At 44.7% G+C, this 26,102-nt stretch overlaps 2 protein-coding genes across 2 annotated transcripts in view; one reads left to right on the top strand and one right to left on the bottom strand.

Annotated features, from left to right (window-relative positions):
- Window positions 1-7,447: 7,447 nt before the first annotated feature.
- On the bottom strand, window positions 7,448-21,878 carry hdac8 (histone deacetylase 8). The gene is made up of 11 exons (XM_068755823.1): window positions 21,765-21,878; window positions 21,627-21,679; window positions 21,381-21,511; window positions 20,551-20,692; window positions 20,246-20,358; window positions 20,065-20,142; window positions 19,862-19,970; window positions 19,110-19,282; window positions 18,241-18,335; window positions 11,368-11,473; window positions 7,448-7,748 (listed from the first exon to the last, which is right to left on the bottom strand). The coding sequence occupies exons 1-11, from the start codon at window positions 21,876-21,878 to the stop codon at window positions 7,726-7,728; spliced, it is 1,137 nt and encodes a 378-aa protein (XP_068611924.1). The 3' UTR covers window positions 7,448-7,725.
- A 1,364-nt stretch (window positions 21,879-23,242) lies between these two features.
- Window positions 23,243-26,102, top strand: part of phka1a (phosphorylase kinase, alpha 1a (muscle)) — a 12,454-nt gene continuing 9,594 nt past the window's right edge. Inside the window, 7 exon segments of the mRNA XM_068756000.1 lie at window positions 23,243-23,377; window positions 24,037-24,195; window positions 24,322-24,369; window positions 24,919-25,021; window positions 25,024-25,086; window positions 25,240-25,322; window positions 25,430-25,510. Coding sequence (XP_068612101.1) covers window positions 23,300-23,377; window positions 24,037-24,195; window positions 24,322-24,369; window positions 24,919-25,021; window positions 25,024-25,086; window positions 25,240-25,322; window positions 25,430-25,510 — 615 coding nt within the window. The 5' untranslated portion in view covers window positions 23,243-23,299.

Here is a 26,102-nt window from a genome sequence, read left to right as displayed (position 1 = left end):
GTTCATTATTCATCGACTGATTACTGTCAGGCTGCACATGGTGTCTCTGCACAACTTTCCAGCACATTGATTCCAGGAGACACACACACACACACACACACACACACACACAAACCTGCACTCGTTCTTTTCTCTGCAGTAGAATGGAAGAAAATTTTAGTTAAAAAAAGAAATTTAAGAAGAAAATTAAAACTCTTCTGATTGGGGAGACAGCAGTAGGTCGTGGAGCTTCCCCCCCCCCCCCCCCCCCCCCAAAAAACCTCTACGTAGCAGGGGAGGTAAATGGTGGTGCGGCCGAGTTGCACATCTCGCAACTCCTGCTAGCATAAGACTAGAGTTAACGTCCATTTATGCCAGTGAAATAGTTTCTATAATTTATAACAAGATTTCTTTTTTAATAAACAGACACTATGGGCAACGTCCCACAGACTCCCACGCGCCCTTTATGTTGCAATTATACGACCACAAGAGGGCAGCGAAGAGCCCAAAGGTTGAACAACAAGAGCAGAAGAAGTCGTGACCCTCGTGTCACATTTTGTTTTGTTTTTATTATATTTAGTCAGAGTTCTTGAACATTTCATCAGTCGTTCGGTTAAACCGAAGGCTTCTGTAGAAAACTCAGTTCTTATTTCCCAGCAGACTTGAAAACTGAGCAAAGAAACAGCGAAATCACCAATCAGGTGCAACGCTGCAACGTTGTTTCGGTACATGGCAGAAGTGAAAGTGCTCTGAGGAAGATGAGAAGTGAGAAACGGTGTCTCCTGCCCAGGGTCTGCGATTAGAGCCCAAACTGTTGGCTCCTCTGGCTGCAGGCTGCAGAGCCGGAGGAAGGATGCTGCGTGTGAGGCTGCTGGAGGAGAGCCAATGTTGTTTCCTGTTCACAGCTGACCTGACTCATTGTGTTCTTCCAACACGTTTATGAGATTGTGAAATCGGTCCGGGGGGGGGTTACTTTCCCCCTTTCCCCCCATTAGCAGCAACATGCTGCCGTCTTGGCTCTGAACCGGCCACGCACTTATTTTACTCAGCGATGACGATCTGATTGCAATCAGTCAGAGACTTTTTTTTTTTTTTTTTACAGTCCCAATAGTGTCATAGGGCCATTGAGCACTTCTCTCTCTGATCGTTTATCTGTATGAGCAACAGAATGAATGGATTTAAGAACGTCACCGTGAATGAGATGTGTGTGAGTGTGTGGGGGGGGGGGCTTCGAAGAGCAGCGAATCTGATCTGTGTCACATTAAGAGCATAAGCTCAACTTCCCCATTATGTCATTTCGCCTAGAAGCAACAGTCCCATGATAACATGATCCTCATCATATGCCCGCTCGCTGGCCCGCCCACACACACACACACACACACACACACACACACACACACAAACTCATCTAGGCTTCTTAGAAGATCAAATTCCCTCCTCGCTGAATCAGAACAGCTTCAAGTACAATCTGATCTCAGTTCAGTCCGTATCTTTATTGTCATCTCGCAGCCGTTCATTCATTCATTCATTCAGCCTGGTGCCATATTTTATAGGGATCATTATTGTGTCTTTATTGATTAAATATTGCCTCCGGTAAAGGTAAAGAAGATCCAGATCATGTTTTGGGGGGTCGCTGTTCTGTCAGCTTTCTATCCATCCTTTCATCCAACAGACAGGAAGCAGAAACTGCTCAGAACCTTTCAAACTACGAGGCGCATGAAATTATTTCAGAAAACATCACTAAACTCAAATTTAACACGTTAAAAACGATAGAAAGTTGAGATAAATGGAAATATAAAACCAAAAGCTATAAATGTCTGTGTAGGAGTCAGAATATTTAAGATACAGATGCTTTGGGAGGATTCAGGGACGCACGTCCAACAAAACCAGACTGATCGCACCGTTTGCGCTAGATTTTCCTCCAATTCTGCGTGGCTGGGAAAAACAAGATTTAAAAAAAATAAAAAATTACACTTTTAACACTCCCAACTTTGCTCTTTGGGAGTGTTAAAAAAATTGATTTCAATATTTATGAGTGGGAAAAAAAGTTTTAAAAAGCTGCACACTGCAATAACACAAACAGAATATTAAAGAGTGACGTTTTATCGCTCATGAAATAATGAATATTTTCTAATATTAATATATATATATATATATTAAATAAGATTTTCACGCCTGACGTTATTTAAATGTTATGTAAACACTTTCAGCGAATGACACAAGCGGACCAACCTGTGAGGAGAGAACGCTGCACCAAAAAAAAAGAAGAAAGAAAAACAGTCCAAAGTGTTTCTGGTGGGAAGAAACGGCAGCGGGGAGTCTGGAGAGGAGAAGCGTGGAGCGGCGGCGGAGCCTCCAGCCGGTCTGTCAGCCCGTTAACGAATAACAACCAGTTCGTGATCCGGGGACACGCGAATCGGGGGAGAAACCAGGGACCGGATCCGCAAAGGATCCGGACGGAGGAAGGAATGCATGGAGATGATTGGTGGAGGCAGACACAAGTGGGCGGAGCCAACAATGTATTAACGCCCTCTTTCTTCAGAATAATTGACACGTTATTAAAATGATTTAATGTCAGAAAAAAAGATGAAAGATTTTCACAATTAAAAATGTTTTTTTTAGATAATAATGTAGCAAAAAAATTTATTTTATAACAAAGTTTTTGTATAAAAAAGGGGACATTTTTTTTCTCAAGCGATTGCGTTGCACCTCCAAACATTTCAAAAGCTCACAATCAACAGTTGCCATTGCTAAATTGTAACTAATTTATTTCAAATAGTTGATTTCTTTCTTTCTTCTTAATTTGGGGGGGGGGGGGGGGTACTTCTCTTTCTGATTGTTGCCGCTGCAGCTCGACGCCACAATAATCCTGAACCTCAACCTGCATCCTTAATTCCATCATTCACACCATGTGATTCTCTCTGAAAAAAGAACGCTGATTTTTCTTGGGGGGGGGATCCGCCTCCAGAGTTTGGCTGCAGCCGCTCTTGCTAGGCAGATGTTGCTCATTCTGAAGAAAACACCATCAGGAATGAAATGGACCATTTCAGACCACTCTGTCTTTGTCTGTGTCACTCAACCAGAGAGAGAGAGAGAGAGAGAGAGAGAGAGAGGTGGTCTGTGAGTGATTAGCATAAACACATGCTCATGTTGTGTCCCCATGTGATGAGGCGCTGATGAATGCCTCCCCCACTAAAAAAGAAAATCCTCACAGATTCAGTATTATTCATCGTAACTTTAGTGTCTTGTTCCCTATTTTTTTGAGTTTTGATGTTCTTCTTCTTCTTCTTGAATTTTGTGCAGTTGGTCTCAACATTTTTGATCTGGCTCAGTTTCACTGTCATGAAACACAACAGGCCTGCAAATCTATGCACAAAAAACTGAAAACAAATAAGTTACTTAAAGTATAAAAACACAAATATAACAATGCTGAAAAAGGAAAACGGATAGAATGGCAAACGTCTCAGGACGTCAGAATAAAAAGAGACAAAATGATTCAAATTATAATCTTTTCTCCGCCCCCTAGGCTTCTAATCTGCACCTCTTTCCTTTCCCACTAAACACAAATCAATTTCCTCTTGCTAATCAATACCTTTTTCGAATCACTACCAATCAGATGTTATCAGTGATTGTTGTCTCAGGTTGGGACCGTCTGAACCGGCTGCAGAAGCTCAAACGGAGGATTTCCTCTCCTCTGGGTTCAATTTAGGCCTTTTTATTCATGCAAGCGGGGAGGGGGGGGGGGGGGGGGGGCAAACAAAACAAAAGAAATCACCCAAAGTATCGTCTGGGAACCTCCACCAATTCATCAAAAACAGAAAAAAAAAAAAAAAAAAAAGCCATCCCTCCCCCACAAAAAAAAAAAGAGCAAGTCCTTTCAGCATTCAGCTCAACGGCCTGCAGGGCGAGGACGTCATTACGCGCCAAACGGCGAGTCTCGGCGTGGTCAAGTGCCACGTGCTCAACCGCTCTACCGTTGAGCACATAAAAGGTGGCATCTGTCTTTATTGTGCGAGTAAATCCCCTCCGCCATTGAGCCGCAGACACTTCACATGTTGATGAGGATGAGGGCATATAGTCGGAGGGCTTTGCCCCCCCCCCCCCCCCCGGGGACGGGGACGGGGACGGGGACATTATGCAAATCAAACAAACCGTTTGAGATTACCATCATAGCCTAAATAATCGCAGCATGTTGCTCAAACCGACAGCGTTTTTATCTCCCATGCATTTTTTGTTATTTTTTTTCCGTTTGGAGTGTTTTGGAAGATTTTTGAACAAGTTTATGCAAATTGTTAGCTCAAAACTTAGCTCACAAAAAAAATACAGGAGGAAGAGGAAGATGAGCCAGACCGGGTGATTTGCATGAACGTCGTTGGGAGTGTTTCTAAAGGTAAAAAAAAAAAAAAAAAAAAAGGTGCGCTCGTAAAAAATTGAAGCAGGAAGATTTCACAAAGATCACGATTGAGGAACCTGTTTGGCGGCAGCCGCGACGTTCCCGCTCCGATCAGCCCCGGACGTCAGCGGGAAAGAATGGAGAACTTCTTAAGAGCTTTTAATAAAACCGGCGGAGCATCCAAGGAATTTACAACTCATCGCCTTCAGACTGAGTCAGTTCCGCCCCCCGAAAAACCTTACTCACAGATTTCAGCATTTCCATATCGGATTTTTTTTTTTTAAATACATCCGCATGCGTCTGATGTTTTTTTTTCCTTTACAGGGGCCAGGTTGCATCACTCGGCTGGTTTTATTTGGGATTTTCATTTTTCAAGTGACAGAAAAATCTCCTTAATCTTGTCTCCCAGGCAACCAGGGCTTGCAAGTGGACAAAGGTTACGTCACATATAGGCTCAACCCTAACTGGGATGGGTTTGTCCCCGGTTTGTCCTCTGAACACACACACTATTTGTCCAACACATACTATTTTAAGCAAACTGAGCCTTTCGGGAATCGAATTTAGTCTTCTGTTGTCCAATATTCCCCAAACTCGTCTTTTAAGAGGTAATTCTATCAATTCTTAGGCAACTGAGTAAAACCCGAAAATGTTCAATCAGAAAAGATCTTTTCTGAAACAGACCCAGAAACTTGATCTCATATTTGTCACGACACACAATCATATTTCCAGACAAAGCTGTTATTAGATTCTGGGGAAAAAAAAGCAACCCACAGATTCCAACGGACATGTCATTTATGCTGGATGCCAATTTGTTGAATATCTGCGCTTTGGCAAAGGTGGCTGTGGTTGTGGGAGACGGAGAGCAAAAGCAGAAAGATTAGAGAAAGAGTCTGGATGCTGCCAGTAAAGATGTTAAATCAGCGCTGCTCACAAGTCCTGAACTTTGAGCAGAGTGTCCTGAATTTCAGCAAATGTTATATACATATACTTAGCCTTTTCTTTTTTTTTAAATGTAGGTTCAAATATTGGCAGAAGTCTTGACTTTGTGACCCATGTCTTTTTGCGTCCTACGGTACGAGGTGTACCTGAATGCACCACGTCACTCCAACAGCAAAGATTTTTATTGTGTTATTACAAAGATTTACTCAGTAGATTAAAAATAATTGAGCCTGGAATATTTATCCTTACTGGACATTTGGTTCAAATTGATTTGGGAAAATAACTTTTTTCATCTTCAAGTACCCTCAAATCATTCATATTTGTGATTCAGTTCAAGGAACGTGACTCGAGTCCTCCACAGTCCACACTACTGTAAATATATTTAATAGTTTAAATACGCGTAATGTATCTACTTTACCTATACTCATGTGCCAGTCCGTCTTTTAAATGTAAAAAGAAAAAAGTTAGGGAAAAACTGGGATAGGATTCCTCGTTTGTTTGCATTAAAGCCGATCCAGATCTTTTTGGTGAAACAGGAAGTCGACCGATATCGATATTATAACAAATCATTACAATCACAACCCCGTGAGCTTTGGAAGATTTTTTTTTTGTACTTGCCCACATATCCAATTTAAGCAATTCTTAAATTCCAGAGGTGCCCTAAATCCTCCAGAGGCCCCTCAAGTGTTTTTTCCCCCCCTAATACGGCCCCCGGGGAGCAAAGATAAGTACATAAACACACACGAGTCTCACGTGTCGTGTTTACAGCGAGACCCTCTTCACATCCAGTTTACGAGATAGAATTTCAATCCTTTTCCCAAAACTCGTAAAAAACATGCGTAATGAGTTTCATTTGCTCCGGCTACGTCGGGCCCTGAAAACCTCTGAGGTGACCGCAGCAGTGTTCATAAAGATCACAGGGAATCCTCACACACACACACACACACACTTGTGTTGAACACATGCCAGGTCTGACATGGTAACTCCTTACATTTGGTGTGAATTTCCAGGCCATTCATTGGGTGGACGTCGTTTGTGAAGGAAACAGCCAAACATTTGCGGTTCACTCTTTCAAGCACTCTCCATTTAAAGGCTCTATCAAAAGAGCCCACACTGCAAAAAAAAAATCACTGCATAAATAGACACATGACAACAACATGCTCGCCTGACTTTTACTTCAAATGCATTACAACACAGCAACAGTTCAGAAATGTATATCATTTGTCAAAGGCATTAAAGGGGGGGTTCTTTTTCTTTTTCCACATCTGCAGCAGATTTGAAGAATAAACATATTTGGAAGCGATCATCAGTGAATATACGATATTCCTTTAACAGAAAAAGAGAGGCGGTGACACCTCCTCAAATGTAACCATGACTGGATCTGGATCTCTGGTTTTTTTTTAGTGATCCTGTGTGGTGGAAGTGGCTTAAAAGCATAAATGAGACCTGCTACTCCTTAAAAAAGCTCAAACAGCAGCCATGTTTGTTTACCAACCTTAAAGAGACTTCTTTATTTTTATGTTATTGTTAATAGTTATAGCAGAACCACTTATAAAAACTGCTTTTAATATGAAACCTTCTAAACGTTTGTCCAATTATCTGTCTTTTGGAGATTTAAAAAAGCAACAACAACCATTTTTTAACTTTCCCTACATACTTGGAATTTAGAATTCCAAACTCCAACCAGATGTTTTTTTTTTAAACAGATCTTGCCCAGAGGTCAAAACGATGAAAACAACTTCTACAATGAGTAACTGGTGCGCCCCCTCAAAACTGTTTATTTGTAAACTTTCCAAGTTTCTCAGTACTTGGGAAAACATTTTTAAAGTATTTTCAGAACATCCGTGAGTTGTTACGAGTAGAAAGATGCGTTTAGGAACGTGTGTTTCCCCCCCCCCCCCCCCCCATCTGTCCTCAGGCGCTACGATCATAGCAGCAGCAGCGTGAATTCTTAACTTTACAAAATAAGTTTAAAACGTCTCAAACTGACAGGATGGAAACGAACTCTGACAGTAAAACAAGTGTAATTTGGTTTTTACGTGCCCACACAGAACTCGTTCACACAATCATGCACACCTTTTGCAAAAAAACCCAAAAGGATTAAAAAGAACGAACAATTGCACGGCAACCCCCCCCCCCCCCCCCACTCTCACACACACAAACACACACACACAGACAGACACAATTAAACTGTTTTCCTCTGGAAAAACTCAGCTAATGTTTTCCAAACCCTTCACTCAGTATATTCTTCCTGCCTTCATCCCTCTCTCGCTCGCTCCTTGCCTGGGGGGGCCGAAGGCGTCTGTTCCATATTGTCTTCATTACAGCCGCCAAGCATCAACCTGGGCTGGAAACATGGTGTGTGTGTGTGTGTGTGTGTGAGTGGAGGGGGGGGGGGCTGAGGCTGCGGACTCCTAAACCACATTCTTTAAATTCCCTGTAAAAAAAAAAAAAAGAGAGAGAGAGAGAGAGAGAGAGAGATTGATTCTGTTAAGTTGGATACAAGATGAGCTGAAATCCACACCCATCAGACACCAGGAGAAACCAAAGATGGAAGAAAACACGCGTGCACACACACACACACACACACACACACACACACACACACATCTGGGCCAATAAATATGCAAAATAACATCTGGCGAGGTGAGCCGCGCCGCTCCCCGAAAAACACGAGCAGCACAGACAGGACACAGGACAAAATACTCTTTGAGCAGAGTACTCAGGTATCTCTGCAGTACCCGTGTTTGACAGGAGGAGAACTACCAGGTCATCGGGTATTGGTGAGGTTCAGTTACAGTCGACCTCTTTTAATCCAACACGTGTGACAAGGATTAAAATATCCTTGTCCAAACATGCATTAGCCTAATCTGTGTCCGCGCGACACGGCTAGCAAATCATCAGCGCAGGGAGATATTAATGAGTGGCAGGATGTAAAGATGCTGCAGCGTTTCCATGCCAACGCCCACGCGGATAAGATTCAGTCGCACAAACAGAGGTTGGCGGTTTACACGGCGACACACACCAGTCCGTCCCCCCCCGGGGAAATTACGCGACCGGAGCCTCGTAAACCGGGCAGTGAATACAGACAGCTGCTGCTTCTGTCAGTCACCCCCCCCCCCATTAGAAAAATAAATAAAATCCCGCTTTAATTAATGCCCACGCCAAACAGGCCTCAGCGTGTTTGAGTGAGAAGCACAAAAAGGAAAGATTGAGTCATTCCCAAAATAAGAAGCACCACGACAGACAAAAAAGCACATTCGTATATTTCTAGAGGCGAGATCCTTTAAAACACCCAAAATAATGGCCCCTACATTTATCTGAGCTCTATTTCTTTTAGCTACCTTTAGCGATTGGATCCACATTGATATCTGTATTAATTTAGAAGTTATTCGCAGAAGGCACATTTTCAGTAATGGAGGATTCTTCTGGATCTAGATCCAGAGCTTTTAAAGATACAACAAATCCGATTGCCCGCTACTAATTAATTCCACAGCGTCTTGGTGAAGGCAAGCCATAAACAGAACCTTCCTCGGTGGAGGTAACAAATCCGTTGACCTGCTCCGATGTGGAATTGACTCAGCTTTAAGACGACGCTTGTTAGAAATCTCTAGCTCTAATATTAAATGCACAGTCGGCCGAAATGCAAGTGTACCCCGATGTTTAAAAATATATTGATAACATCCGCAATCCGGTTCCCATCAGGATGGAATTTGGTGGTAAGATATAGGACTCTATCGGGTGTCACTATATTGTAATTTAAGATTATTGTCAAAATGTATTTCATCCACATTTTGCTTTTGACCATGAAAACACTGAAGTGTCGTCAGAAAAAAAAAAATTCTTGATAATATTTGGCAATCCAGATTTGATCTGGATGAAATTCTGTGGTGAGATAGAGCCCCCCCCCCTCCCTACCTGTGTGAAATTCCATAAATAAATATAACCATGATATTGAGGAACAAATTCTTAAGCTCTACTGACTGCAACTTTAATGAACATTTCAAAGTGATCCAGAATCCAGAATCTACTTCTGGATCATTGCCAAAATTGTAATCATCTGTTCCTGCCAACATTCCCCAGATTCACCAAAATCTCATCAAGACTTCTTCTGTAACTGTAATTATGTAAAATCAAAGCAACAGATTCTTAAATCTGCCTCATATCCAAAACAAACTGACCTAAAAGTTAAGCAAAAGCCTTTAATGAATGCTAATGTTAGCATTTTCATGCATCAGGCCGATAACCAGCTCAGGGTATCTGGCTTTAGGGGCTGGTGTTGCCATAGAAACAATAAATCTGTTTCTTTAGCTATGAACAACATGTCTCCATCCCCACCCTTTTCTTTTTTTGGGGGGGGGGCTGTTTTCTACTGCTGTGGTGTAAGCTGGGAGGCTCCTTTTCTACAGTGTTCATCCACTTCCTGTTTTCACAAAACACGGCGTTTTGCTCGTTACATGCATGCGTGTGTGAGTTTGGGACGCGACAAACGCTTAATGAAAATGGAAAAAGCAGAGGATTTGGGGCGGATTAGCATTTTGAAGATTCAAGTTTGCTACGGGCCACTCGTGCCAGCAGACCAGCCAGATGTGGACACAGAAACGCACCAAACATGCATCCGAGCCGGCTGCCAAGTCTCTGAAGGAAACCGATGTTTACAGCCAGTGCAGCAACTTCCAAACCAAAAGGAACAGCCACCCCCCCCCCCCCCCCCCACCCCAGTGATGTCATGTGAATGCGTCTGCCTGGAGGTGTGTGTGTGAGTGTCCATTATTGCCTGTGAATTGGTACAACTAGCGTACATTACTATTTTAAAACACAATAGGAGAGAGATTTGGGCGCGTTCTGGCTTTGTGACAGAGCCCATTTGGAAAAAGAGGTGCCGAAAGACAGAAATAAATGTCTTTAACCCCCCCCCCCCCCCTCCCCCCAGGAGGAAACTCCATTTAAGATTAAAGTTATAGAACAACCCTTTCAGGAAAGTGTGTCCGGATGAGGTTTTTTTTTTTTAACACATTCCTGATTCAGTGAACGCAACTCAGACGGCGAATCAACTCCGACCGAGACAGAAGGAGCAGAACAGCTTCTCTCCATCTTTGGCTTGCCTGCATTGCAATTCTCCTTTTTTAGTCTCTCCATCCATCGGTTCATCCATTCGTTACCTCCTCTGTCACCCTTAATAAAAGCCTCATGACTGGAAACCGCCGCTCTTTTCAACCCCCCCTCCGGGTTGGGATGATTTTAATGCGAGCCAACAGCCCAACTGAATTTGGGGCGAATAAACTCCCGCTCCCGTGATTTGATGCGACTTGGGAGTTTCTCAGAGAACTTAATGCTGTTTGGGATAAACGGCCCGCCGGCAGTTCTGTTTTACACGTATGACGTTGCTAATTGATGCCACGTCCAGCGGTCATGCGGATCAAATTTGATGAGTCGGGTGTTTTTGGAGCACTGCGGATGAAGAAGACCTCCAGTTCAAAATAGAGTTAAATAGTTTTGTGTTTTTTCAGGGCGAATGCAAACCTTAACTTCGGCCTAAATAAACTGACATGCAGATATTTATATATTTTAAACATAATCAAACTGCTCTAATTTTTTCTAATCTTGCTTTCTAGTCTCGTGACCTTTCCCCTTGCAGCACAAAGGGGGGGGGGGGGCAGCCAACAGATTTCCTGCTGTCAAAAAGCTGATAATGACTGTACTGTAGCTTAAACGACAATTAAAAAGAGCCCACGAGGAAGCCTTGGGGTGCTCCATTTTATTTATTGCTCAATCGAACCATAAGCTGTTCTACACGGCAGCTTCGCTCCCTGGAATTGGGTTGTACATTTACGACACGCTAAATGATTAAACTCAGAAAAATGTGTTTATACAAAGTATAAAATGAGGGCATATTGTGGACGTATGACCAGATCATTCCGGGAGCTCACTTCCTTGGAATATTTAGCTCGGAGCGTAAACTTTCATCCTGCAAAAAAGATCCAAGCAGAGAAAGAAAGGGAACGGGTGAGGACTCACACACACACACGCACACACACACACACACACACGCACACCTTTGATGGCGCTGACGACCTGGTCCAGGTGTTTGGTGTCGTTGCGGTCTGGTCGACAGCTTGGGCTTATCTCCAGCGAGTAGTCTGGTCCGTACTCTGTAAAAAACTTACAACACATCACAACGATGGTTATGAAAACTTTCTGGATTTTGTGTGTTTTAAAATTGACGTTTGTGTTGCCGTTCTGACATCCGGCCATCGATCACATCTGCACGCCGTCGATACAAGCTGCTTTCCTGGAAAAGTTCAGGCTTTGTTTGGACTTTGCCGAGTTGCGATTGTGAAGCTGAAAGGTGACGAGTATATTTACACATACTTGCAGACATCATTGTTTAAAAAAAAAAAAAAAAGAAGTCTTCATCGTAAAACAACGAAGACTTAACATATTGAGCTCATGCACCGCTGCTCAGCCAACTATCATCTCACTTTTTTTCTGAATGACACTGAAGATGCTTTCCGAGACTGCAGATCACAGACATTACGACATTTAAAGTAGCAGCGCTGTGAATGTCGACAGCTTAAGCAATTTATGACATTGTTTTTCTCATCTTCTCGATTGAACTGGGCTCAGAAATGTGAAAACAGGGTCTGGAGTCTCGCTAGCAGCTCTCCTAAAGAGCGGATGTTAGCAATGACAATGCTAACATGCTTCGCAGGCGTGATGCTACCACTACGTTTTTTGCAAGTTAGCATTGCATTGTTGGCAAAGTAGCACTACAAAAATAAACAAGTTGTGGAAGACGAGCTGTAAGGTTAACCATTTGTTGGCAGCAACATTGAAAAGTTAAAACATTTGAACAATTAATGTTGATGGAAATGTGATTGAATATCTTTGCCGTGTGTTTACTGTCATATGTGCTCAAGGAAAAGTCAAGGATGAAGTCTTTCCAAGGCTGTCGTTGCCGTTAAATGCATGAGGCAGTCCAGTCTGGTTCGTGTACAGAGAGATAATGGAACACAGAACACAGAAGAGACACCACAAATCAAAGTCAAACCTCCCCCCCCCCCCAGACACCCCCAAGCCTCAACAGCATGAACCCCAAAAAAAAAATGCTTGGATGATTTCAAGTCAAATACCAACGGGCTCCGGGCACTTCACGGAGAGTCGGACAAATTCTGTGAAACGAGACCGGCCAAAGTCGGGCGGGGAAAAAATAAATAAGAAAAACAGGTGGAAATCCAGAGGTGGGTTCAACCAGAAGTGAAATCCAGAGCGCGTCAGTTGAACAAACATATTTCCAGTGCATTTTTCAGGCTGTGACTCGGTGCCACGAGAGGGAAAAACAAACTCTCGGAGGCCAGGTCTGACCACAAGTGCGTCAGTCCGTTCCCAGCGTCTGTTGTGAAAGCCTTGGACTCAGAGGACTCAGCGGAACGCGAGTCTGAGACAAAGGACTCGTATTCCTCTGTCTCTCTTCTGTAAAGCGATGCTCAGAGTTTGTTTGAAGATACATTTAAGGAACGTTTTCTGGACCTTGAAAGTTGGACAAAATGTTTCCGCTAACTTTTCCCGAGCTTTCCTCTCCCAATCTTCCTCCTCTGCACATCCAGTCGCGTGGATGAGAACAAAAAACCTCATCATATTGATAACTAGACAAATTCTACTCATTGAAGAAGCTTGAAAAGCGATAGTCTTAAAGGAACAGGACGGCAAATATTTTGTGTTAAATACATTTGTAGCCGTCTTTCATACTTTTTGAGTCTTGACTTTTTCAGTCAATTCTGCAAAAAATAAAAATGTACGCACTGCTAAAGATGCAAACAACTAATGGTCGGTCCCCCCCCCAAAAAATGTCCGACTGCTCCTTTAAGTCAGAGATTCCACAAACATCCCGTAACGATTTCAGCGCTAATACCTCGGAGCCACTTCTCAAGACGGGAAATATCTTTGTTTTTGGGCCCGAATCGCTTGAGCGGATTAGCGGGATGTCATTAGAGAAAACCTCTGACGAGCCGAGCCAACATTGGCTATACTTTTTGTGTATACTTGAAAGACAAAGACCGCTTTGTCTTTTTTTTTAAAAAAAATACTCCTCTGTCCGACGGTCATGCGTGCATTAGTGCGGGTGAGTCAGATGAATGAAATGCAGGCTAGTGAAGTGATGGAAGACGAGGCTTCTGTGTCTGCGTCTGTGTTTTAAAAAGGGCCGTGGATATTTGCTTGAGGTGGTGCATGCATAGAAAAAAAATAAAAATATAAAAAAATAAAAATAAAAAGGTAAGGCCCCGTCCTTGTGTGTCTGGTTCCAATTAGCTCCGACGAGGTTGCTACGTCTTCCCTCCGGTGTCAACAGAACTAAACGCACACCCACGGTGTATTCCCATGAACCCACTGCTCTGTCTCCTGCTGTCCAGCAACATGCGCGCACGCACACACACACACACACACACACACACATGCACCGTCTCCTGCAAGCCCGCTTGTTTTGCTTGGATGAGCGCGGGAAAAAAACTGAGGAGAGAGGTGAAGACCGGTCCGAAGAGGCATTTTAGGACCGTCTCTATAATGTTGCATATTATATATAAATAGTTGTTGCTCAGTTGAATGAGCAAATAACGCGATTTGAGTGTAAGACGGATTAAATGCTCCTGCGGTGGAGCAAATCTACGTCACCCGGACAAGGTCGGGGCAGAGAAGACCATCTGACTGGCGCCAGCGTTTCCAGACTGGACGCACAGGGAGATGAATAGCCAGGGGCATCTCGCCATTTACCCCCGGGGGGCGGGGGGGGTCTCTTCCCATCGCTCACTGTTAGCATGACAAACACGGGAACCTTGAGTGAGTTGGTATAAATATAAATATATTTAACCCCTCAGTCCTCCCTGGTAACTATCACAGAAACCGAACAGATTAAAGGGACGGACGTTCCATCCCAAAGGTCATCCGCTGTGGCACGGCTAATGCTAACTAGCCCGCACGCCGGTAGGTACACGCGACACGCCAGCTCAGTGGGCTTGCATGAACCAGAGAGTTCCAAGACAGGACATGAGAGCGTTTTTAACGTGCGTGTGTGTGTGTGTGTGTGTGTGTTTGTTTCCACAGCTATCAGCAGGATCTCCAGCCATGAAGGATGTCGAGCTGCACAGCGGAGGGGAAAACGTCTCGGGGAAAACAAATGGAAACGACCCAATGCCCCAATTACAGCCGCATGCTGCACATACAACCCCCCCCCGCCCCCCCCTCCCCGCTTCTGGACTCTCTCCCACCCATCATACCTCTTCAAAAGTCTATTTTACACACATCTGTCAGGTCTCCTTTTAAGGCATGGGAGCATTTTGAAAGCTAAAAGGGAATCTGTGGGTATCAGATTCAAGTCCAAATGAGCGGCACGATGATGACATTTTTTGTCCTCGGGTCTCGGACCCATTATTAGGTTTCTGTTTAAACTTGCAAAGATTCAGTCAAATAGTATTTTCTACCAGAGCAGACGAGTAAACGATCGCGTTTGCTCAAAGAAGATGTATAACTTCAAATCGGTCACAGATATTTCATACAAGTGTCTGGGAACTGCGTTAATTTGTTGAAAAGGGGTAGAATATGTGGCCTTTAATCGAGAACTTCAGTCAAGAACATAAACTTTTTTTTTCTCCACCTCCTCCGAGGATTTTTTTGTTAGGTGTAAATTGAAAATGTGCATTAAAATCAGGATGGATGGAGCCAAAGAAGAGACCAAATGAATTAGTGGGGGGGGGGGGGGGGGGTGAAATACTGTGAATACTGCACCTCTGGCTCTTCGGGGATCAAACCTGAACTTGAAACTCATTAAAAACAACAACAACAACAACAACAACTGCAGCAGAGACAGGACTCCCTGATGGAAAGCAGATCTTCCAGCTCATTGTCAGTCCATCCACCACCGTCTCCACCACGGATCAGAGATTGGATTAAGGCAGTTATGGAAGCAGAATAATCTGTTGCTTCGCAGCGTATCTTTCTATTTAAATTCACAAAAGGGACAAATCCCCCATCGGAAACACACACAGACGTACGAACACACACACACTGTACTCGAGTGATGCTTCCGGTGATTGAGCCAGTGACTCCGGCAGCACGGGGCAGGAAGTGGCTGCAGACAGGAAAACGAGGAAGTAGGAAGTAAAGAGGCGGGACGCTTTCCCCCCGCTGCCAATCTGTGCCCAGAGACGTCCTTTCCCTTCCTGTGCGGCTCTGAGACAGACACACATTTGTATTTACTGGTGTTGCCCTTACTGGAGACACGGGCGAGTCAAAGTCAGAGCAACGGGACAAATGCCAATTCGATTATATTCTGTTTGTGTGTTCTCGCAGCTTTTTGTACCACAACACCCCCCCCCCCCCCCCCCCCAAAACACTTTGTTTCCAGGATTCAAGCAGTGGAAAATATGAAAAAGCATGTTTTTGTTTGCATTGGCTTTGTGTTCCAGACGGATTGCCAGACCAACTGTGAGACAAAAGCACAGAAGACGGCGGTGAAAGCTTCTTACGCCGCCTATAAAATGAGGAAAATAAACTAAAATGACCACATTATGCAGTGGCAAGTTCCGATATACGAGTCATACGCCGCTTCTGATCGTCGTTTACGATTAAAACATTACAAGAAGGCCTTTTGGGCTGAGATTACTAAATCAATCTGGGTTACCGGCAGAGATTAGTAGCTCTTTATCGCACGTGAAATCCAGTGTCCTGCTAATTCAGGTGCCAGAATCCACCGGATCAAACCTTCGTCAAAGCTAAAAAAAAATAAATAAGTCGATGTTTATATTGACCCAATGGCCACTCGAGGGAGACTCGCTTTCTCCGTGTCCGTCCAATCTGTGACACCAACTGACCTTTGACCTCTGGTTATTCTTAGCAAGCTAAGATTCACACGCAGATGGACTCCAGTCCAATCGCACAACGTTTTTGTAACGTGTTGCTGTATCAGGTGTGTGTGTGTGTGTGTGACAGGAGCGGGGGCCATTGTGTGGGTTATCTGACCGTCTGCTAATCAGTGAATATTGCAGCACTAACAGCTCTGGATGGATGTTTGTGTTTTTTTTAGGCCGCTATTTTTAAGCGCGTGTTCCAGGTTTCGTCGGAGCCCAAGCGAAAGCCGCCAGATTAAAAATAAACACTTTCCTTTGGATCGTCCTCGCTGGGATTAGAGCCGTTAAAAACAAAACGGAACGGCTGCCATCGGCTCCGTCAGGATGTTTGATCGGCTCTAATTTCAGATTCAAGGACTTCCGTCGGTTAATTCTTCTGTGAAAGAGGAAAACGTTTCCCGCGGCTGACGAACGGACACCTTTGAAGGCAATTCATCAAACAGGAAAAAAAGGTATAAAAACGGCCGGGATACTATCTGTCTGCAATGAGTGTGGTTTTGTTGATGGTAGAGCAGAATGGTGGGGGTGGGGGGGGGGGACTACACACACACACACACACACACACACACACAAAGGTAGTTTTTGTTCCCCATGTCGTTGGAACTTCAGCTTTGCTTGGTCATCATGGATAAATGCCCCTCTTATTGAGCACAACGGGCACAGACAGAGCCAACACACACACACACACACACACACACACACACTATAAACTGGTGTTATAAGATATGGTTTTAGACTAAATCACCCTTCAAACTAGATCTTTATTAATTTTAAAATTAAAAAAGGAGCCAAGTGTGTGTTTGTTTCTGACATTTTAACTTGAGGGTGTGTCTCCGTGTGTGTGTGCGTGTGTGTGTGCGTGTGTGTGTGTCTCCTCGTCTTCATCATCCGCGGCAGCTGCCCACACTGATAGTTGCTCTGTTTGCAGTGAGAGCCTCTTAATGAGGTCAAAGGCTAACGTAGGACACTGACGAGGTGAAACAAGAGGTGCCTTTATCATCGCCAGAACACACACACACACACACGTGCACGCGCGTACGCACACACACACACCTATTCATTTGACCAAGACAAGATCGAAAAATCCGATGTCGGAGAAAGAAACTCTTTGTACATGCGTGCGGTGTGTGTGTGTGTGTGTGTGTGTGTGTGTGCGTGTGTGAAAGACATGGGTCCACTGGTTTCTAATTAGAGAGCGGATGAGCCGATTTAATTTACCAGTTAGCGTAATGAGAAAATAAGCAGAAATGGACACACACTTCTTTTCCTATGCAAATCAAAAGAGCGTTTTCACTCACATCTCAGGGGGCACATTTGTTTACATCCAAACTCCGACCGCTATATTCAGTAAATAACCAACGTTTCCCACTTTTAGCGTTTACAGGATGTGATTTTTGAGCTAGCATGTTGTTGTTTCACTTAAAACATGTATTCAATCCTTTGACTGTGGTTTTGTACACTCGAGTTTATGCGCAAATCGCAAGTGTCTCAGAATAAATCCAAAGTTCCATCCGTCAGCGCTGAAAGAAGCTAATGCTAATAACTATCGGCGCCAGCATGATGAGAAGGTCTCATGACAAAAATGACACACATATTATACGAGAACGATCGTTTCGATGAGATCTATCACACGAGGACGCTAATAAAAGTCCACCTTCATGCTAAAAGAGAGGCGCCTTGTGTTAGCGGACGCACACTGAGAGGAATTGTCCTCGCCGGCAGACTCCTCCCCCCTCCCCCCCCCCGCACACGTGATCAGAGTCACCTGAAGACAAACCCTCGTATTGAGACGGGCGGCCATCTTTGATTAGACGCAGTGACTCAGCAGACCATGAACACAAGAGGGGTGTGTGTTTGTGTTTTTTATGTGTGTGTGTGTGTGTGTGTGTGTGTTGACCTCCCATTTTGTGTGACAATACAATGAATGAGCGCGTTTGTGTTCATGTGGGAATATGTGTGACTGTGGCTATAAAAGAGAGACAGTGTGTGTGTGTGTGTGTGTGTGTGTGTGTGTGCGTGTTCTTTCACCTCGTGATCGGGGATCTCAGAGGAAAGAGTCTTTCCCAGCACCGCCGCCGTCAGGAAGGTCCAACAGCGAGCCGTGTTGGCCAGGTTATAACCCCCTGAAGAGAAAAAGGATGGAGACGCGGACGTAAAAGAGACAAAAGGGACGGGATGGAGATTCTGGTAAACTGCCCACCGAAAATATGTCAGACGTCGTGCGACGAAAGCTCACGTTGCACAAAAATCACCCCAACGTGAATCTATAATGGCTTAAATGATGCGGAGGATATCGTAGATTAATCTGCGAACCTCCGCTACTACTGGTTTGATCGTTGGGGGGTCATGTGACCAGGCACAAAAAAGGGTTCTTTTAAAAGCCGATCCAGTTTCAAAGTTCTCCTGCAGGTGATTCTTTTTTTTGTTTGTTTGTTCTTTTTTTTTTTTTTTTTTTATGGGACGGAAAGGGAAATAATGAAGGACGAAGAGGAGGATGGACTTGAGAATGAGAAGAACCGAGAAAGTATGCAGGACGCAGGCAAAGAAGAGAGGTGGGATTGTAGTTAAGTAAAATGGCTTCATTGTGTTGTATAAGTAGAAGCTGGCCAATCGCTGAGGGGTCTGGAGCATAGGCCTGTGTGTGTGTGTGTGTGTGTGTGTGTGTGTGTGTGTGTGTGTGTGTGTGTGCACAAGTGAGTGAATAACCGACATTCAAAGCAAAAAAGGACAAGACACTCGGTGCATAATCTACCTTTTCTCGTGCACACATTCTCTCACCGGCGTGCACACACACACACACACACACACGACTCACACATGCATGCAAACGCTGGAAAGACGACTACACAGCACCGGTCATAAAAAAAAAAACCACACACACAAAAACAACAGCCTACCTCCACCCAGCAGCAGCGTGGGTCGCTGCCACCCCAAGACATACTGCAGGCACTTGGCCACCCCCACTGGAGTCATGTTGAAGGAGCACATGGGGTCGCCCGCCATGGTGTCAGCACCCAGCTGCATCACCATCGCCTCGGGGTTGAACTGTGCGTGCACTTCCTGCATCACGCTGTCGAAGGAGACATCCAAGATGTCGGTCAGTCGCCGACGGTGCAGGCCGAGCCAATCACAAGCCTCGGGGGGGGGGGGGGGGGTAGGATGGTTCAAATAGCGTCTAAAACTGTCAATATAATTTCATTTTGTGTATTTGCATGCATAATGGCTGAAGAATAAAGTTTTCTTTTTTTAATAATCACTGATTAATAGCTGCAGTTCCAGGATTGACCACTAGGACCAAGAAAATTACAAGGTCTGGGGAAAACCCGCAACTTTCCTGTGATATTGAATTAAGGTTGATTATTGGAAAAATATATTATTCAATTATAGAGCTGAAAAAAAGAGAGGCTAAATTCTGAAAAAAAAAAAATTCAAGAATTTCTGAGATTTAAGTCAAAAACCATGAATAACAAACCGCATGTCCAAGCTGCTCATCATCTTGTTCCCGGCCTCAAGGGGATGAAATGAAGCTTTTACAATCCGATTTGGAAATCAGGAAATACTCATGATATTTTGGACGTGCCCAAGAAAAGGAAGGGAAATATATCCTTTTTGTCTCTGGGTTCTATGAGGACATCATGCGTGTGTGTACCTTGTAAATATCTGGTAGTATCGGTCGTCCTTGATGCCGTCCTCCAGCGGAACGTTCACGGCGTACCAGCGGCCTTTACCCAGCCCCGTGTCGGACAGATCGCCCGTACCTGAGCACGCAAATTCTTCACCCCCAACATCTCCACGACGTAAAAACGATCAAATCGAAAACATAATAAATAAATAAATGTGAAAGGCTCATACCCGGGAAAAATCCAGGAGAGAACTTGTGCAGAGAGACAGTCATGACTTTGGATGTGAAGCTGAAAGCGTCTTCCACTCCTGCAGCAAAAGGAGGGGGACGGGGACACAAACATGCAGGACAAATCTTTCTCTGAAGACACAGCTTGTGTGTGTGTGTGTGTGTGTGTGTGTGCGTGCGCACCATCTCCGTGATGCAGGTCAACGTCCACATACAGGACTCGTTCATAGTTCTCCCTCAGCCTGAGGATTCCCAGCACAGCATCGTTCACGTAGCAGAACCCCGACGCCTCATCCCTGTGAGACAGAAGTTTGGGTCTAGAAGCGTGACCCCCATGGCTAGAGCGCCCTCTATAGGCCAACCGGCATACGTTGGCCTAAAGGGGGGGGGGGGGGGCTGTAATTGTAATTGAGAATATTTATTTATTTCTTTACATGCATGACGGAATCGTTACGAAACAGAAACGGTCACGTCCTCTGAAGACTCACTTCTTGGCGTGGTGCCAGCCTCCTGCCCAGTTTATGGCCACGTCACACTTTTGGTCCAGCAGACACTGGGCTGCTGTCAGCGTAGCGCCCCCTACTGCGGCAGCATAGTCAAATATCCCCTCCACCACCGGACAGTCGTAACCTGAAGGGAGAGACAAAAAATAATAATAATAATAGGTGTTTAAAAAAAAAAAAAAAAGGCAAAAGTGACAAAGAAAAGTATATTCTTTTTTTTCTTTCTTTCTTTTTTGCCTTTGATTTAAAACTTTTTCAAAAGAAGGCCGAGAGCTTGTTGGGATAAATAATCAGGATAGGAGAACTGGGATGAGAGGCTGAAAAGAGCGAGGTGTGAAAAGACACAATGAGACAAAAGGTCGTATTCCAGGAAAAGGTGGAGCGGAAAACTGAAGGATGAGCTGGGAAGATATGCCGGGAACACAAAAGAAGGAAATGGTGGAAGGCTTTGAGGACAAGGAGAGGAGCAACGACGAGGGATGAGGGTGAATGAGAGAAGAGAGGGGGGGGGGGGGGGGGGGGGGGGGGCAGAAAGGAGCGTTAACAACACGGTGAACTTTTGGGTTAAAGTCCGTCCCCCCCCACACACACTCTTCCAAGAGCAACAAACCACGATGGGATCTTTTGATCTTTTGTGACAGCCGACCAGGAAAGATGGCCGGAATCTCAGCTCGAATCAAACTCCACAGACAACGCAAGCAAATCAAGATTCTGTTTCAAGACTGCTCCCCAATGGGGGGGGGGGGGGGGGGGGGTGGTGTTATCTAGACTCCACTGAAAAGCATCTGCGACCGGGCTCCGGCTCTTCTCCTCACCCAAGCCGTAGTCGACCGACTGGGGGTCGTCGTTGTCTCCGTCCTGGCTGATCTTGTGAAGGTGCTCCAGGTAAGAGTCTGTGTGGAACTTGGCCATCTCCTCTATGGTGGCCAGTTGGGGTTTAATGGTGCTGGAAAACCAGGGGGGGGGGTGAGGGGGGGGTAATGAATGAGACAGGCTGCAAAATACCATTCATCTTCCTCTTGTCTCCGTTAAGAGTTAGAAAACGGGCACTAGCTGCTCACCTCATGTGCTCCAGGAGGCCATAGGCTTCTATCAGCGAGTGCACCATACTCGCCTGGAGAGGAAAAACGGTTTTAAGTTCGCGTCTCCCGAGAGAGGAGGCTGGATGGTAGGAACCTTTTGTCGCTCAGTCGACTCACCCGGTTCGGCACTTTGGATAAAGAGTCGCACGTCTCGACGTATTCCGGGCTGTAGACATACGCCACTCTCCGTTTGCTGCAGCTGTCATCGTCGCTGTCTCGTCTAAAACTCATTTACGATGGAGAGGATCTGAAATATGACCTGAGAATGGAGATAAAAAAAACAAATTCCTGGAGAGGCGAGCGGAGTCTTCCGCTGAAGTCTGGTGTTACACCGTCAACATTCCCACGCCCCCTGCCGCGGTCACTGGCGGACATTACAGCTCGATTATCCGGAAAGCAAAGGCGGTGAAAAATATTTACAGGTAAAAAAATGTTTTCTTTTATTAAATACAACGCAATCTAGACGATTTTGGTGATTGAGAGAAAACTAACAGGCTGCTTCGAAAGGTTCCGTGTCCGGACGTTTGTTTACAGTGGCACGCACGATGAGCAAAGCATTATGGGATTTCTTGTAGTTCTTTTATTTTTTTATATTTTTAATTTTTTTTGCCTTTTTCTGACTTGGCTAAAGATTCACTGCATTATTGATTACTTTTAATTTTCTAGTCAGTTATTTTGTATAACTTTAAATTTGTGTTGTTTTAGTCTTCTATTACTTGAATTTTATGTTGTAACTAAACACCAGACGGAGCAGCGCTCCTAATCTCATTGTATAGCCACTATGCAATGATAATAATGGCTTTCTATTCTATTCTATTCTACGTTATTTTATTCTATGTATATCTTAAATTTGCTCGTTATTCTGAAGTCATATTAAAAATACAGAACAGGGACATCTGGTGGCATAATGAAATCAAAACAGCCACCAAGGAATTGGACGGGCACATCTCACTCTTTGCTCCGCATGTGTGCAATTTGCAATAATATAAATCAGAAATGTACTATTTCAGGCGGCACCCTGGGAGCAGGTTTGAGGTTGTTTTTTTTTTTTTTTACCTTGCTCAAGGGCAACCTCGACAGTGTGCAGGAGTTAAAGCGCACTTTTTTCCTGCTGCGAGTCCTGACTTCCACGCTGGTCTTGAACCAACCGGCATCCGATTCCTAAGCCGGGGTTCGCTTTCATATACTAGTATATGAAAACTAAAATGTGAAAACATCTTGTTAAAAAGTGTGGTAAAAAAAAAAGAAAAATAATAATCATGTTATAATGATGAGCTTTTCACATAATCATGATGTGGCATAAATTCCCCATCTCTATAAAATTCCACAATGTAAGTTTGGGCTTTGGAAAAAAATCCCTCCGGATATGACGTAATAATATATCTTATTCTGAAGGCCGTCATTTTCCCAACATCCGGTATCGCGCTGCTTCCTGTCACTAGCTTACCGCTGCTTCAGGTTACGACACTTGTTGAGGACCTTCGCTGCTCTCCACGGTATCTGTCACCGCTCCCGGTGTCGTTCGGACTTCAGAGGGGGGGGGGCCGTTGAAGAAATGATTCCCCTGTCGAGGGATTAGCGAGTTTTTTTTTGTGTGTGTGTCGTTCAAACCGCCCGAGCTAAACTTTTAGGGAAGCGTTCCCCTTGACACCATGAGAAGCAGGAGCAACTCAGGCGTCAAGCTGGACAGCTATGCCCGGATGGTGCACCAAACCATCTTGAGACATCAAGTGAGTAGCTGGTTAGCTGTCACAGCTAGCCTAGCTGTTTAAATATCGAGCTAAGGTGCTTTTAGCTTATTTAATAATAATAATAATAATACATTTTATTTATATAGCGCTTTTCTGGACACTCAAAGTCGCTTTACACAGTGTACATAATGTAAAAACGGCAAAGAAATACAGACAATAAAAAAAATGAACACGGTTTTAAATACAATAAAATGTAAAAAAAAAAAAAAAAAAAGTAAAATTAGACATTAAAAGCTGTTGAACAGATGGGTTTTTGAGTTATTTCTTGATTAAGCTATTACATCCTGATTAAAGCTTTTTGGATCTTACTTTTCAGTCATCTTGGCTCGCTACAGTTTGTAGTTCCTCAGAAACCAGAGTCCGGGGGGGATAATGCCTTTTTTGATTTAATAGTTCAGATATTGTTTCCAGATCTGTCGGTGATGAAACCTAGCCGCGCTAAAATGACAACGTGCGAGGAACTGGGCGGCAAACTTTCCTCTTTGCAACAGGAAACCGTCCTCGCATGTGGTCGAATAAAGCTGCCAATCGATCTCGCCGTTCATTCTGTTTAGCGTCACGTACTCGAAGCGGGTCGTCCTTCACATGAATCAACCCCCCCCCCCCCCCCCCCCCCCCCCTTTCTGTTGTCTTGACAGGATCCAGTGACCGGCCTTCTGCCAGGCAGCCCAGATCAGCCGCACGCCTGGGTGAGGGACAACGTTTACAGCATCCTGTCCGTGTGGGCCCTCAGTCTCGCCTACAGGAAGAACGCCGACCGGGACGAAGACAAGGCCAAGGCCTACGAGCTGGAGCAGGTCGGGGCGCCGCTCCGTTCCCCTCTGCTGTGAAGGGGCCTTTCAGGGGGGGGGGGGGGGGGGTGTCCCGTTTCTCTGCTTCGACACCAGGAATGACGAGTTCTCTCTCTCTCTCTCCATCCCTAGAGTGTGGTGAAGCTAATGAGAGGCATCCTCCAGTGCATCATGAGGCAGGTATGCTGTTGTCTCCGAAACCGTTTTTGAGATTGTGACCGACACTTAAGCCGTCTCCCTTTTTGGAATACCTTCTTATTAGCCCGCTGAACAAAATAATGCTAATCCATCCAACAGCTGTGGGCCTTTTATTATAAAGTTATAAAACACAAATGACATCATCTCCTTTTAAAAGTCACAAAGTTTACCACCTGATGGATAAACACTCCACATTGCTCCGCCCCCCCCTGGTTGTTGCTACAGTAACTTGATGTGCCTTTAACATAGTATATATATATATATATATATAGCTACATGCATATATTGTTTGGAAAACCAAAACAAGCTTAAAGGAGCTAAAATGCGGAAAGATTTCATAGACGGATAATGAATTTTGGGGGAAAATTCAATTAAGAATTTGTGGATTAAATCTGAGAGGAAGATCTTCTGTTGGCTGAAACTGCAGAAAGTATTTCTCCTCATCGATGACGACGCAAGCCGTCCCTCAAGGTGTTAAAGGACGTTTACAAACGATAAAAAATGATGCAGAAACGTCTCGAACTCTTCCAGCTGGATAAGGTGGAGAAATTTAAATACTCCAGAAGCACCTCGGACTCCCTTCATGCCAAGTACAGCACCGGGACCTGTGCCAGTGTCGTGGGCGACGACCAGTGGGTCACCTGCAGGTCGACGCCACCTCGCTCTTCCTCCTCTTCCTCGCCCAGATGACTGCGTCTGGTAAATATCCAGCAGAGTTGGTTTTTTGCGAGTTGCGAGGTTGTTTTTATCGATCCGGATGTTGATTGAGCGCAACAAGATCGAAAAGACGACACCGTGTCGTTGTGTCTCACGGTTCCGTTAAATGGTTCGTTCCTTTTATAAATGCTCCAGGTCTCCACATCATCTACACCCAAGATGAGGTGGACGTAGTCCAGAACCTCATGTTCTACATCGAGGCTGCCTACAAAGTAGCTGTAAGTGTTCATGCGTTCATTCGGTGTAAATATAAAAACCAGAGCGGCTTGGGGAATTCACTTTTAGAGAATACCGACGCAGTTCCCTGATTTCTGTTTCGTCACAGGATTACGGGATGTGGGAAAGAGGCGACAAAACCAACCAGGGCATCACGGAGATTAACGCGAGCTCTATAGGCATGGCCAAGGTTAGCACGCACACACACACGCACACACACGCACACACACGCACACACACACGCACACACACGCACAGGTAGCTGCAGGAGGGAACGGCTGCTGTGTGCTGAGAAAGAGACGGAACAGGTGCTTAGGGGGAAAAAACGTAGGTGTCTGGTCACTGGGACGACCTTTAGTGTGACCTTTACTGTGACCTTTGTGTGAGTCGGGCTCTGCAAACTAACTCTGGGTCAGATGGAGGTTGAAACGGCAGTAAAACCCTTCAGGTTAAACATCAGCCCGCAGTCGGGATTATCAGCCAAATGAAAGCTTGTCTTTCATGTTTTTACGACATGAAAGGACAGAAAACGCTACGTTTAGGATAACGGGACACTCTCTGCTGTCTGGGAACGCGGTGAGCTGCTGCCGACAGGAGGTTTCATGTTGTCGACGGTCTTCCAAGAATGGCTTCCCACTCAGGAATAATGCAGCGCACGCGCACACACACACACACACACACACACACACACACACACACACGTAATTTAATTTAAGATTTTGGAAACAAGACACCCTGCATGATCTCCCCCGCCCCGTCAATTACATGGAGGTGATAGTATT

The sequence above is a fragment of the Brachionichthys hirsutus genome, chromosome 23 (genome assembly GCF_040956055.1).
Source record: "Brachionichthys hirsutus isolate HB-005 chromosome 23, CSIRO-AGI_Bhir_v1, whole genome shotgun sequence".
Classification (NCBI taxonomy): Eukaryota; Metazoa; Chordata; class Actinopteri; order Lophiiformes; family Brachionichthyidae; genus Brachionichthys; species Brachionichthys hirsutus.
The sequence above is the reverse complement of the archived record's forward strand: the minus strand, read 5'-3'. Positions and strand labels throughout refer to the sequence as shown.

Excerpts from the sequence above, each read along its gene's own strand:
- hdac8 (XM_068755823.1), bottom strand. The coding sequence starts at position 21,878 with ATGAGTTTTAGACGAGACAGCGACGATGACAGCTGCAGCAAACGGAGA. Across the intron at positions 19,971-20,064 it reads CTCTCCTGGATTTTTCCCGG|GTACGGGCGATCTGTCCGAC; the intron begins GTATGAGCCTTT and ends TTGCGTGCTCAG. Across the intron at positions 11,474-18,240 it reads CTGAGATCCCCGATCACGAG|TTTTTTACAGAGTACGGACC; the intron begins GTGAAAGAACAC and ends ATGTGTTGTAAG.